At 48.3% G+C, this 14,347-nt stretch overlaps 1 protein-coding gene across 2 annotated transcripts in view; it reads right to left on the bottom strand.

The window, feature by feature from the left end:
- The window catches only part of RAMP3 (receptor activity modifying protein 3), a 33,864-nt gene extending 21,391 nt beyond the window's left edge, over positions 1-12,473 (bottom strand). The window contains exons 1-2 of one of the 2 annotated variants that reach the window (XM_061997119.1): positions 12,315-12,473; positions 709-738 (exon numbers count right to left, since the gene is read on the bottom strand). In XM_061997119.1, coding sequence (XP_061853103.1) covers positions 709-738; positions 12,315-12,363 — 79 coding nt within the window. In that variant the 5' untranslated portion in view covers positions 12,364-12,473. Of the gene's footprint in view, positions 1-539; positions 641-708; positions 739-12,314 lie in introns of those variants that run through there. The other variant, XM_061997120.1, reaches the window with a different exon arrangement.
- Between the last annotated feature and the right edge of the window lie 1,874 nt (positions 12,474-14,347).

The following is a 14,347-nucleotide window of genomic DNA, read 5'->3' on the forward strand; positions in this document are numbered from 1 at the left end:
CCTTGGGAAGTTCACACCATAGCATGGAGCCTGCCCCTATTTAAGCACTCCCACCGATTTCTCTGGCAGCTGCAGCAGTTCTGAGCTGTACTTCCCACTGCTAGAGCTGCACATGATCACTAAAGCTAGGCAGAATTCAAACCCAGAGATCAAAACTGCATAGCTGGGAACTTAAATCCTGCGTTGATGCTTTGACAGAAGTGAAGCAAAGCTGCCTTCCCTGGCAGGGTATTCTAAGCAGCCAGCTATAACTTGATTTATACCCCTGTAAATCCAACAGAATACAAAGTTTGTCCTCCATTACGTCATGAGCACTGACAGTTTACTCCAGCCCCTTCCCAGCAGGGGGCTGAAATGGGTTTTGCATGGCCTTGGTTTTGGTTGGCTGTCTTTGGAACCTCAATATTTTGCAGGGTTGTAGAAGAAGCTGCAATAGACTCATTTGACAGGAACAAACAAGAGTTTCTGTCTAAACCCCCGGCCAAAGGGATTCCATTTATGAACAGCTCTACAATTTTACCATCACTACTGAGGCTGACCTTTACAAAACACTACAGCACTCCCTGCTCCCAGAGCCGAGGCACCAGCGCAGCCGGCAAGCATGCATGACAGCTGGGGAACCGAAGCCAGACGGGATGGAAGCGCTTCTCAAGCGGCTGCCACTGACAAAACTGAAGCAGAAGTTCTAATTTCAGAAGGAAAGCTCACCTGCAAATCCAAGTGTCACCAGACCATTAACTAGGGGAGAAAAAAAAAGAGAGATTAGTTAGATACCTCCATCTTCTGATCAGCTCATAACAAACTGACACAGGGTGTTTTGCACCTATCCTCAACCAAGAGAGTCAGAACGCCTTCAGAGACAGGTAAAGTCCATCATGTGCCCACTCCTCTGTTTTCTTAACTCCCACATACTCGACTCCTAACAGAGGCTACAGCTTGTTGGCCACAAGTTTACAGCACAAGAATGGTCTTTCTGGCAGCTCTTTCAGGAAGGGGCAAGGGCAGCTTATTTGTTAAAGGCTGATGCCATCACATCTCATTAGAAGTCACACTGAGGAAGCCAAGTGGATCACACTGTTGGAAAACGTTGCCATGATCCCAAAACAACGGGTTGCTATATGCTCCCACCTGAGCCAACACTTACAGGAGGGAAAAGGAGGTTCAGCTTAACCATACGACTTGCCTGCAGGTTAAACCATATTAACAACAGACCACAGTAGCTGCCTTTCATTTTCCTGTCCTCCACCCACTGTAGCAATAGTCTAATACTCCTACCATCAGCAGCATCAGCTGCAAAGGGACCATCCAGTTTGGAGACAGAGCAAGAGGGAGAGGAAAGCATCATCAAATAAAAGATGGGGGGAAATAGTTTTGAGGAGCATTTGTATAGAAAAGCTAAGCAAAACAGGATAAAGCAATTGAAAATAAGGAAACCAAAGCAAGCTTGTATTAATGACCTACTTCAAAGTCTTGTATATGGGAAAAAAGACAATCTGATCCAAGCCCTTCACTGCAGCCTCTTGCTATCTGCTCTCCTTTGGTAAACAGACATTCTGCTGACATTAAGATGTCCATTCAGAATGAGATTCACAGCAATATCTAAATTCACTACTGGGACACGAGAGGGTAACTGTCCTAGAATTGTCTCAAGTATATAATCTGGGGTTTCTGTGAAACAGATAAATACTCCTCAGTGTTTATTTTTCTGGTGCACTCTTATTATCCACTGATAGTTTTTCCCAGAGGCTTAAAAGTAGCACTGGGAGTCTTTGTGCTGGAACTCGTTCATAAATCTGAGGCAGTTTAAGAATTGCTGTATGCTCTTCCTATGGCCCATTCCTCCAAGCACTTTGTGAGAATAATGCTGAAAACCCCGCATAAGTATGTAAGAGTGAAATGTTAGGATACTCCTCTCCCTTGCCTGAACATTTCATCAGGAGGCTGCAGTTACTGACAGGACAGCAAGACCTTTGAGGGGCTCCAGTGGTTTCTGAGAATGCAGATATCAAATCACTCTTGGTTTCCTGACAGCCACGTGCAGTTCCTCACCAGCAATTGCAGCACTGTAACTCTGTGTGCACTCTTCAAAAGGTGTGATGTCTGATTATAAACCACATCTTTACCAAACACAATTTTCATTTAAAAGGCCCTATCATGACCTCAAGCCAAACCTCATGTCGAGACCCTACTCCTTACCTCTTACCATCACCCCATCTCTAACTGTATGTCAGGACATCAGATCTCTGTCTGTGAGATCCCACCAGGCATACACCTGCCTCTCTGCACGTGATTGGTGTGAGACCTGCTCTGTCATACAGCTCGTGAGTGCAACTAAAACTGCAGTTTGAAATGGCAGCTGCTGAGCCAGGGAGTGCAGAGAGCAGCAGCACAACACACAGTCACAGACAGCATGGGAGACAAGGTGACCCAGTACCTAGGTGCAGAGCATGTACTGGAAGAGAGCCAGTAAGCCAGGAGCACTTTTGGTGTGGCTCAGGGCACGGTGGGGAAGCCAGGCAGGGGGAACTCGGTGAGGCTGTTCGGGGCACTGTCCATGCACTGTGAGTCGGGGCTGCAGGTCAGCAAGTGGCCAGCAAAGCACAGCCTCCCACCCAGCACAGGGAACGTGAGGGAAAGACCCAGGTACCTCTACCTGACACAGTGAAATGTGTCTGTGTTTACAGGGGAAATGAAACACAGTCCCTCAGGTGGGCCACCCTCAGATACCCTGAGTGATGGTATTGTTTCAAGCCTAGAGACTGTTAAAATAACCCTCCTACAAAATGCAGGGCTGGCAAGGTCACCTTTTGTTCTCAGCCACTGACTGTCCCTTTGGCACTTGTCTTTACGAGAGGAGCGGGATGGGGAGGAGGGAGATGGGCACAGGACGCGAGAACACCATCACACAGGGTGAAAAGAGCTGAGGAAATGAGGCAGCTGAAGTTCACGGAGCCGGGCAGTGACAGGAACCCAACACAAAGGAAGGATGCCGGGAATAAACAGAAGCTTGCCATAAATATAGTGCTTGAAAGCAGTGTTACACTCCCATTCAGAACTGACCCCAAACCCCAGCATCAGCATGTGGGGAGGCAGGAGCCAGCCAAACCTGTGTGAGCAGGGTGGATTGCCCCATCCCCGTGTCCAAGGAGTTACCTGCAGAGCGAGCGTAACCCCGAAGGCAGCTTTGCATTATCTCCTGCTTTTAAACACTTCTTCCCCCCTTATGTCAAATGTATGGAAAATCCATATTAGCCATGGACATGTACTATTCAACACTACAGCACTCAGCTGCACTTCTACAGTTTGAGGCATGGCATTGTCGCTTTGCAGTTGATAAGGTAATTCCACGCAGTTAACAACTGTGCATATTAGTCCTCTTCCTGCAGAGCAAGAAAGCAATTTAAGCTCTTTCATTTTATCAGTGTGAATCAACAGGGAGCATTACTGAGAGCATCAACTGTTGAGTCTCACATTAGTCCAGAGTCCCACAGCTCCCCAGTGACCAAAGACATGTGACAGTTAACTCTGAGCTCATACTTCGAGTGGGACGTTTTCCGAGCGGGAGTACAAGTTCTTGTCCTTTACATTCCTCCCCTCGGTTCTGAAAGCACTGCTGGCAGTATATAAACAATGTTTCACCATTTCTGCTGCCTGGTGTGAAACCACCATGTTGGAGCTAAATAAATACCTGACGAGTATTCAATTATTTACTTACTCATCGCTAATTATTTACTTATTAAATAAACACTAAAGTAAAAGATACCAGTTCGATGCCAGCCTTAGGGAGGAGATCACTTGGCAAGAACCACGTGCTGAGATGTGTGCTGGAATGGCAGCTGCTTGACTCAGTGTGAAATATCACATCATGTTTCCTTCAGCCCTTTTTGTCCTGTTATGTTTCCGATGAATCGCCGTGTAACTGAAATATGGGGGTTTTACAGCCACTGACTTTCAGACAGTGGATGAACTAAATCCTCCAGCAGCAGACTACATTACTTGAAGCAAACTCTCTCCACACTTTTGTAGAGGAATGGTATAAACAAACGTGACCCTTGACAGAAAGCCCAACTCAAGACCCATCCTTCCAGAGAGTAAAACTGAAGACACGTAAGAGAAGTACGTTTGTTTTGAGAGCAAGAAGAAATATTTGGCAGTATAAACTGTTTAAAGTTGGCATTCAGCAACAATACAAGGATCACAATCTGATTTAAGTGCCTGGAAGAGAGCTCCAGAGGACTACATTCTCCAGGAGGTACTACAGCCTACAGCCAGCAGAGATGAGCAGAACAGCTCTCCCAACAAACCCACATTCACTCAGTTTACTCCTGTGAGCATTCCCCAGGACGTTAGGAGAAGGTTGTTATTCAGGATGTATCTACAGGCCTTCCATGGGCTTTGTGCTCCTCATTTTTGTGTAACTTCTGCCCGTGAGATGTGGTCTTCTGGGTCTCAGGATCCAGTGGTTGTCACACAGATGTATAACCTCTAAACCACCCAGCTCACAGCTCCAGTAAGTCATGATTACAGATAAGTACACTTCTAGCAAGAGGAATTGGAAATTGTTTTTCACCCCCTAAACATCTGCACTTCTTCAGGTTCCTGACAGCCTTGTGAGGTTCTGCTACTGCAGCCTCCATTCTACATCAACAGCAATAGAACAGTGACAGAAGTAGTGAGAAATCTGGCTGAAGGGCACAAGCAGGAGCCAGCATCACGTGGATCACAGCCTGAGCCCGTGGTGCTCCAGTGCCAGGACCTCGGTGTCACCATTCCCCTCCTGCCCTCAGAAAAGGTTCCCAGAGCAACTGAAGAACATGACGATCCCTCTGCCTAGAAGATAACTTTGAAATGTGTCTGCTGTGCAATTTATGGGAAAGGGGCATCAACAGATGAAGCTGCATAGATCAGATTCGTTCCCCCCAAAGGGCCACACAGCTTGCAGTTACCATGGAGAGACACACACCCCTCCCACACTTGGGAACTGTGACAGCCCTCAAAGTTGGCCATCCCCATCTGGGACCCGAGTCTGACCCTGCTCACCTGCAAGCACGTATTTGCTGTAATGAGTGCTCGTTACTGTAACCCAGCTGCCTGTCCCTAGCCCCAACGGTGGGAAAGCACAAAAGAACATGTATGTGACAGAACATTTCCCTCTAATAAGGAAACATAAGGTCAGCACAATACTGACTTTATACCTGTCCACCTGTGAAAGAGTGTGAAACACCAGTCCCTCGAGGCAAATAAGGACTCCAATCTGCTGCTCTGGAGCAGCCTGAAGGACAAGTCAAGAAACTCTTTTTTTAAATAACCTTGGGAAGGGGAAATGACCCACAAAGGTTTCACAGAGGAGGGTCACAGCACACTCCCTCCTGAGGAAGTCTTTAAACCCATGGGACACTTGAAGACATTCAAAGTTTCTTCTTCCCTTGACAGGCACAACATTTGAGTCGAGAAACTGCCCTCACAGAAGGCCTGGGAAAACGGGGTTTTCCTTTTCTGACTAGACAAGGAAAACCCCCACCCTGCACATCCACCTTCTCTCGATGCTGCGTGGGCTCCTCTCGCAGACCCCCAGTGCTGGTACTTCAGGGGAGTCATGTTCTCAGTGAATTCTGTGCTTACCATGAAATAATAAGTTGGCCTGGACATTCAAACGTGAGTTGTTGCTCTTCTGCAGCACACCTAGCTTACCAATGCTCCAGAGCTCTGGGTACTCAGCCAAACGATCAGAAAAGATTTGAAATGACACGTAGCCAGGAAGAACTCCAAGAGCAATAAAACACTCATCTCAGAGCTTCACATGTCTACTTGTACTGCTAGATACAGAATCATAGACTCCTGGAGCCCAACTACTGCCCTCACCCTCCCAAACCCACCACTAACCCATGGCCCTCAGCACCTCAGCTACACGGCTTTGCAATATCTCCAGGGATGGGGAGTCCTGCTCAGAGTAGGTGTGTGTGGCTCTTCTCAACAGCATCCTCGCTCTAAGGACTAATCACTAATCACAACTGTGTGCCATCATTCTCCCTGGATGGATGTCCATATAGGAAACTGCACAGCAGCAGATGGTGTAGGAAATTACTTAGGCCAGTCCTGAAGTAAATCATTCCTCTCAGTGGGTCTGAGGAGCAGAATTGAGTCGCAGAGACAGTAAATTCCCCGCTGTCCCCTCCTGGGCAGGCTGCCCAGTCAGCAAGGCAGGGCACGTCTGGCTGCTCATGCACAACACAGAGCTTCTCAACTTTCTGTGTTTGCTCTCATTTCACCTTTCTTAACACACTTCTTTTTACTTTGTTTTTTGAAATAGCACGTGACACTAAAGTAAGAGGATATGACAGTAAAAGGTTTAAACTTCTCTTTCTTCTTTCCACCACCATCTTCACATGTAAACATTGTACTGACAGTTGATTACAATTACTCCTGAGTAAGAGAAACACAGCGTTTACTACTAAATGTTCCATAAAATAAACTCACACTAACAAAGGCAGACACAAAGTAACAAGTCAGTAAAACCTTTAAAGTTTTCTTTACACCCATTAATAATCCCTATCCTGTTTTTCTTTCATGTCAGTCTTTTATCAAGGAAATTTAAAAAGAGAGTAGTAGTCTGACCCTGCTTTCTCAACCAGTGCAAGAGCAACGACATTTCAGCACCAGCACATCAGCAGTGCTTTCATTTCCATGGCAAAACAAAGTCTGTGCTAGGAACATGCCAGTTAACAAGTAGGGAAAACCAAAAGAAGTAAATCCCATATGGAAAAATGTTATATCATATTTCTTCCTGAGTTATGAGGATTGCTAGGGCACGAAGAAGAAACCAGTCATCACTCCTTGTGAAGCCAGCTTGGAACAGTGAACATGACCAGCCCCAAAAGGCAGGCTCCTAAGATCTCCACATCTGCTGGGTTTGGAGCACTGGGACAGCTGACCAATTGCCTGGAGTTCCCTGCTGCAAAGGCACCGAACCCGGGCAGAGGCTTTTTCTCAAGCTTTCACCCTATAAATAACAAGGAAGCCTAAAATAATTTGCAAATAGAGCTAAAGCTTTTTGAGGACTTACACAAATAGAGGTCTGCATAGAGACAGCTGCAAAAAAATGATGTCCCCTGTTCAAAGCATCAGAGCTAACTGCATTATTTCCCAAAGCTCATCACAGGTTGTCTCTGGCACTCTTTCCTCCTCACACCCTCCCCCTGCTCCAGCGTGGGGTCCCTCCCACGGCAGACAGTCCTCCACTAACTTTTCCAAAGCTGGTCTTTCCCATCTTCCTCCCAGCCCTGGAGATATCCTCACGGGCACGCAAGGATGAGCAAGAGACAGGGCTACAGACCAAAGCTGAAGTCCTGGAAGGAATCTGGACTTGGTGTCCTATGATGACGAGCACTTCCACGAGATGCTAGCTCTGTCCCAGCACCTGCTCGTCGCTTTGCAACACCTTATGGCCATGAACTCCCTTCTCATTTCTGCTGAGGGCAGACCAAGAGCTGCATGCCCTGTCAAATCTCAAACTGTGAATTTTAAGATGACAGAAATGCAGGAATATTTTATAGAGATTAGAGTCTGTTGCATCAAGCTCTCTGCACACAAAGGGATGCAAAAGAAATCTGTCACTTCCAGCATTTGGAAACAGGACTCTGCATTCCCACAAGAAGTGACAGTCATGACTGGCTTAAAGTAAGTAGTACTGAACTGAAGTACTTCTTCCCACACTGCCCACACAATTTTTCCCCAGACCATGCTCTCCAAAATATGAGCAAATTCATCACATTTATTAGGGTGTGAAAGTAATAAGACAGACACTTTACTGTAGGGTGTGGTGCTCCTGCATAGTCCTGTACTTACTCAGCTGAGCTCAGTCTGGCTGGACGTGAGGAAGATGTGCTTTTGTCAGCCTAGTGCCCACCACATTGAGCCCCCTGTTGCAGTCAATATGGTAGGTCATGTCAAGCTGCTCTCGAGACAAAGCTGGGACCCTCTGGAGCCTTCAGCCCGTTTCTCACAGTGCCATCACATTTTCTTTAGAAGCCTTTAGAGAGGAACAGGGCTGCCTTCTCTGTTCAGACTGGTTTCAGGGAAGCCAACGTATGAACAGAGATCAAGCCTAAAAGTAGGTTTTCTGCTGTTCTGCTTTCCTGCTCCTTTCTTGCCTTATACCCTCACATCTTCCTGATGTTCCTCAGGCAGCCTCCAGATTGTTCTACATACACAGTCACGTTAAAATAATCTCCTTCTGTTAAGTTTGTATTTGGCAGTTTATCTCAATGCCAAGCCTGGCTGCAAAGAGACTCTTAGCTCAGAATAAAAGCACAGGTTGCTTTCATAAAACACAGAATAATGCACTTCCACACATCTCTCCTGAAATAAGGTGGTTCATGTGACAGCTTTCACTAAAATAAAAAGGTGAGAGTTAAAACAGGCTTCACTACATCTGTGAAAATTCATCTCTTTGTGAGCTGTACCTAAGAACACAGTTTGCTTTCCTCATGCCTCTCTCTCAGGCACTGAGTTCAATAGCAAAGACACAGATGGTAGCAAATGGTGCTTTGTAAAGGCTGCCATCACTGCATTTCCTTCCTTGGTAAGGAAAACTGCAATTTGATTCATTTGGCTCGTATTCAAGCCATGAATCATCTCTGTTATCAGTAGAGAGGTGGGAAAAACTGAAACCACAAACTACACAAAACCCACAGGTGCTGCAATGTTTAAACCCAACATAATTGGCAAAACCTCCCCTAGTGCCCCTTGGGCCCAGCCAGTTGTGTTCAAGACTCTTTCCTTAAAATCTCGTGGCACGCACACAACTTCATCTCCCAGCCTCTGACAGTTTGCCTTGCAGGTTTGGACCAAGCAAACTCAAAAGCCAAAGGTATTTAAAGCCCTAACTCCTGTGTATGTAGGGAAATGTTACTAATTTCAGAGCCAGCTAAATGGTTTCCAGGATTGGACCTCACTGGTGTAAATCTGGCTTAGAAAGCTCGCCATTTCTTCCTTCATGCTTTCAATCTGGAGTTACCTTCAAACCCCAGGTGCCATTCTCTGGAGCACACCACGACCAAGCCAGCTGGAGATGGCATTTGGTGCTCTGTGCTACCACCTGCAGTCCACTTGCAGTCACCACAAAACCAGAAAACAACAGTTCACCCTGTCAAGTGCACACGGTATGAACCTGTCTCCCCCTGTGCGTGCAGACATCAGGCAAAGGGCAACAGCTTCCCGAAAAGTCAACGAGGAGACATAAAAAGGGTGAAGGATGGTGGGAAGGATGGCTGGATGCATCAGCACGTTGGAACAGAGGTTGCATTTATGCTTAATGCTTTGCTTTCAGGGTGGATGTTGATGGGGTCTGCTGTCCTCCTGTCTGCCTGGAGTTAAACATCCCGTCTTTACAAAACAAAGCATCGGTTTTGGTAGAGAGATGTTTTTGTTAAAGCTCTTTGCTCTGTCTCTGACTCAGATGTTCTGCTTTGCAAAGGTTTATTTGTTTTACATGCATATCCCCCTGGGTCTATTAAACTCAGGACTCCTACAGTGGTTTTCCCTTTCTTTGTTCCATCCCTTGCAGCTGCAGAACAGCATGATATATTCAGAAGAAAAAAAGTAAAGGAAAAAACCTCTTGATTTGTTTTTCAAACTTTAGCCCGTTTCCTGTCTGGTTTTCTTCTTCATTAGAGCCCAAACTTCCCAGGAGTTACAGACACCGTGTTCCACACAAGGGGAGATAAGAACCTTACAGGTTTGGACTCTAATACACAGCTTTTTCATTCTTGTTTCCAAGATGAGGCGTGGTCTTTAAAACAGAGAGTAAGTGGAGCCTGGAGCCAGGCTCTCTTCCTGGCTTTCCAACTGTCTGCTTGATCGTCTCTGGATGTGCCAAGCTTCGTTAGCTGCTGTGAAACGGGACGATAAGCTCAAACAGCTACAGCCTCAGCCATCTCCACGGAAAAACTGCTCTAGATAAGAACCACACCATCTCTCTATGGCTCTATCTACATATACTGAGAAAGATCCCTCTGCAGTTTAACAAATATACCCATCTTTAGCATCTTCCAACTCAAACACCAAGAGCCCCACTGACACGTGGGCACTATGTAAAGGAGGGAGGAGCAAACGTTTGCACAGGGACACCGAAACGGTCACTCGTGTAAAAAAACCTACTTAATCTGTTGAGAATCCTGGCCATGCCCATGTCAAAGTTTCTCTTTGCCTCAGTTTCCATACGTGAAGAAGAATGAAAGAATCTGGTGTTATGGTTAAATCCATCATGATTTCTGAGGCGCCTGGATCCTGCAGTAGGTCTCTAAGTACCGACAGCTCTGCTCAGCGAAGGACAGAGGGTTTCACCTGACAGCAGGTGTTTCCAGCTCTGCATCTTGCCCTGTTCAGCATGTTATCAGCACTTCATCCCTGATGTGCCCTGATGTACCTCCCTTCACACCTACTTTCCCTTCCAATACACACACACATATAGAGCCAACCCAGCTTCTCCTATAATCACTGAGCTGCCAGCAAGTGAGCACGCTGCTTTTTTCAGGAGTCTCGCTAAGGAGGAACAACACAGCAGATGGTTCTGTGTAATGATAATGCTCCTAGCCAGAAAGATGTGGAGAAAGCAGCAGTCTGAGGTTCCAGAAGTATGGTCCCAGTCTCCACCCAGGCAAGCTCCTCATCAGACTCAGTGAGTGCTCACACTGACAACTCCTGGCAAGGGTTTTACCTCAATTACAGAGGTCACGGGTCTGTGGTTAATCAAAAGAAGCCATTAGGAAAGGAGAGGAAAGTACATTCAATCCAAGTAAAAATCCTTCAGAAACCATGGGTATTAAAAGAGTGTTCGTGTCACCTGAAGAACAACTTTAGCTTTCCACCTCTCACGGCTTTCCTCACGAAAACCCCGCGTTTCATACCATAAAACCTGCAGGATTTTTCTACTAGGAAATTAGTCTAATTTCATTAGTTCTTGATTATATCTGTCCTTTCCACATCCAAGCTAAAGCAATGCATTATCAGTTCACAGGTATCCTTACAATGACCTCCGTTTTTGTGTGTTATTCTATCAAGAAAGCAACTAGCACAGTCAGTACAATTGATTTACCTGTGTCACCCTGAAAAATGCCTTTCTGTGGCTTTCTGAGCTACGGTGACATTGTCCTTCACCCGGCTCACTCGCTGCAGATAGATCTCCAGTGAGCAATTTTGCTTAGTGAAAGTCACAGTAACATCAGGATGTCTCCCCATGCAAAGAGATTGCTGCCCGGTTCCCTAAGTTCGAGACTGCACAAATCTTCCACATTGACAAGTGTTGGTCATTTGTTTATTCCTTTTCAGCTGGGAAATAACAAAAGCTCAGAGTAATTAAGGCAAAACTGTAGCAGTCCTCAAGCCACTAAGAGTCAGAAAAAGCAGGCATTTGAAGTGTCAGTCTTCTGACAGACCAGATCAAGACGATGCTGCTGAACACTGACAGCACGACTATCCATTTATTTGTGGGTCTTTTCTTAGAAAGATGACCAGTGTTTACCAGCTTTGTACTTTGGAAGGGGCATAAGTCAGCAAACACAGTTATAAAGTCCTCAGATAAACCTGCAGAATGTACCAAGCCCGATTCTCTTCTCTGTGACTCACAGGGAACTAACCACATCCCCGGGTTTACTGTTGAGTGAAGAAGAACAGAACTGACTTCTCTCAGCAACTTTTGACACATTAAATCTGCGACTCCTCAAACAGGCTACCCGACAAGAGGGGGAAAAGAGAAAAAGCTTTTCTATCAGCTGTCTTAGCTGGACAGGGCTGAGGGAACCCGCACTCCTACAACTGCCTGCTCCTAGCTCATCCACTCCCACGGGAAGCAGCCCCTCGCAGAAACCCCCCCGCCGGCCCAACCTGCCTCTCCAGCACCAGGTTTGGGACGGGGGTCCGCTGGCCCAGCTGACCGCGGCGGCTGGTGAGGGGTATTTTTCGGGGAGGCTGCGTGCCCTGTGCCGCTATTCGGGGCTCCCCCCGGGCGGGGGGATGCCGGGGCTTGCCGGCCGCAACGCTCCCGCCGCGGAGCGAACGCGACCACCGCAACCCCCCGCACGGCTCTGCCGCCGCCCCGGGCACAGACCCCCGGAGGAAAGCCCCCGCCCCGAGGGATGCTCTGGCGGAGGGAGCGGGGAGAGGGAAGCTCACATCTCTCCCAAACTTCGCCCCCACGCCCCGGGAGGGCCGCGCACACGCCGCCGGGTGTGGGGCCGGTGTCCCCGCGAGCCCCGCCGCACGCAAGCCGGGACGTCCCCGGCCGGCCCCCCGCTCCCCTGCACCCCCGGGCTTACCCCAGAGCAGCAGCACGGGGAGCTGCCGGCGGCGGCCCGGCGCGTCCATCCCGGCTGGGGCGGCGAGGGGCCGCGGAGGACGGAGCCCGCATGGGGCGGCCGGTCCGCAGCCGCGCAGGGCCCGAGCCCGGCCCAGCCCCCCCGCCGGGGAGGCTCCTCTTCATGCCTCGACCGCCAGCCCGGGGCGGCGGCGGGGGGAGCGGAGGGGAGCGGCGGGAGCGGCTCCTCCGCCCCCGGGGTGTGGGGGGCGGGCTCGGCGCGGGGGCGGGATGGGGCGGGATGCGGCGGGGGGCGCAGCACACGCGCGGCTCTGTGCGTGTCTGTGTGCGTGTGTGTGTCTCCGTGTGTGTCCAAGCCCCATCCAACCTGCCCTTGGACACCGCCAGGGATGGGGCAGCCACAGCCTCTCTGGGCAGCCTGCGCCGCCCTCACAGCAAAGAGCTTCTCTTCCTAACATCTCATCTAAAGCTCACCTCTCTACGGACGTCAGGGTGTTTAATATCTCCAGCTGAAGCTGGCCTCACCCCGTGCAGCACCAGCGCAGAGCGGCTCGGAGCTCTAAAAGAGCGCTTCGTGTGTTTTTGTGTTGCCGTTTCATCTCTGCGTGGCTCTGTTCAGAGAACGGTACAGCTACTTTTCATCAATATTTAAAGCTGTGTTCCTGGAGCTCTCTCTCTAGGAAATCAGCATCTCCAGCAATAAACAGCAGACACAGAAGCTGCTTAAGAAGCCTTTTCTTAGCTAAAAATAATTGCTGCTCAGTAATAAAAAGCCAGTGTCCGTGTTTCCAGGTACATGGACACTCCACCTCCTAAAACTGCCTTTCAGGAGAATGTTAAATCACTGCCATTGCCAAAGGTCAAATGTACCATAAAACCTCCACTTTCTAACTCATTTTCACACCACACGCAAGAGCAAAGGGTACTTGGCTGTATCAGGTTGTTCCCATTCAAACACTGGGGTAGCACGATGTTTTCAGACCCTTTGGGAGAGCAGGACCCCAGCACAGCAGCAGAATTACACCCCCCAACGCAAACTACACAAAGCTCCGCTGATTTCTGCTGTTTCCTAAGCTGAAGGGAACGGAAAACCCGGGAATCCACAGCACTGAAGTAGCTCTGCAGACATCTAAGTGTGGCAGTTGTAATGAACCTGTCATTTGTGCGCTGCCCTTCTCTCTCAGCTGACAACAACTCCTATGAAACACTGTAAGGTAAATAAAGCCTAGCTGCAGGACGTCATCTGGCCCGGCCAGGAGGAACCACAGGGAAGTGAGAAGCATGAAGGCACACGTGCTGCAGGCTCAGCAGAGCACCCTTCCTAACAGCCCTAAAATCTCTTCCTGGCAAGCTCTGAAGTTACAATTAGTACTTTCAGGCATTTGGGAGTGTTAGAGTGTACTGTGCTCTACATGCAGTATGATACATCAAGCACTGTGCACTTTATTGAGCAATACACGGGCTACAGACAACATTTGTCGTTTCATGGAGGTAACACCAACGGGTTTCCTTCACTTCTTTCGTCTTTGTTTTCTTCACCGGTTCCAGATGAGAAACCGGCCAATGGTAAAAGCGAATGCTGCTGCTTCCAGCTACCAAGATTTGACAGGCACTCCCCATTTGATGTTTCCAGCAGGCAGTACCAAGGCACAAACTGTACTGTTGAGATAGAGCAGTAGGATTGTTGAGATAAAACTCATAGGTGAATGCACAAATTTGGAGTGTCACTGATTCACAAGCCAACTGCACCAGGTGGTATCTTCAGCAACAGTGTCTAAAATGAGGCTGAACCACGGGTGTATCTGAACAAAACCGTCACAGCTTTGGAACCATCAGCCAGAGGCAACTGTGGCTGTTTGAAGGGTTTCATTAGGACTGCCTCTCCCCCTCCCTCGCAGTAATGCCAATAAATTCACTGCACAAGGGCTGCCAACATTTTTATCCCACAAACCTGCACTAGTAGCACCACGGCTCTGCACCAGCCGTAGAATCCCGTTCACCTTCAAATCAGGAATGCTGTAAATGCCTTTCACC

This window comes from Colius striatus, chromosome 5, assembly GCF_028858725.1.
Source record: "Colius striatus isolate bColStr4 chromosome 5, bColStr4.1.hap1, whole genome shotgun sequence".
NCBI lineage: Eukaryota > Metazoa > Chordata > Aves > Coliiformes > Coliidae > Colius > Colius striatus.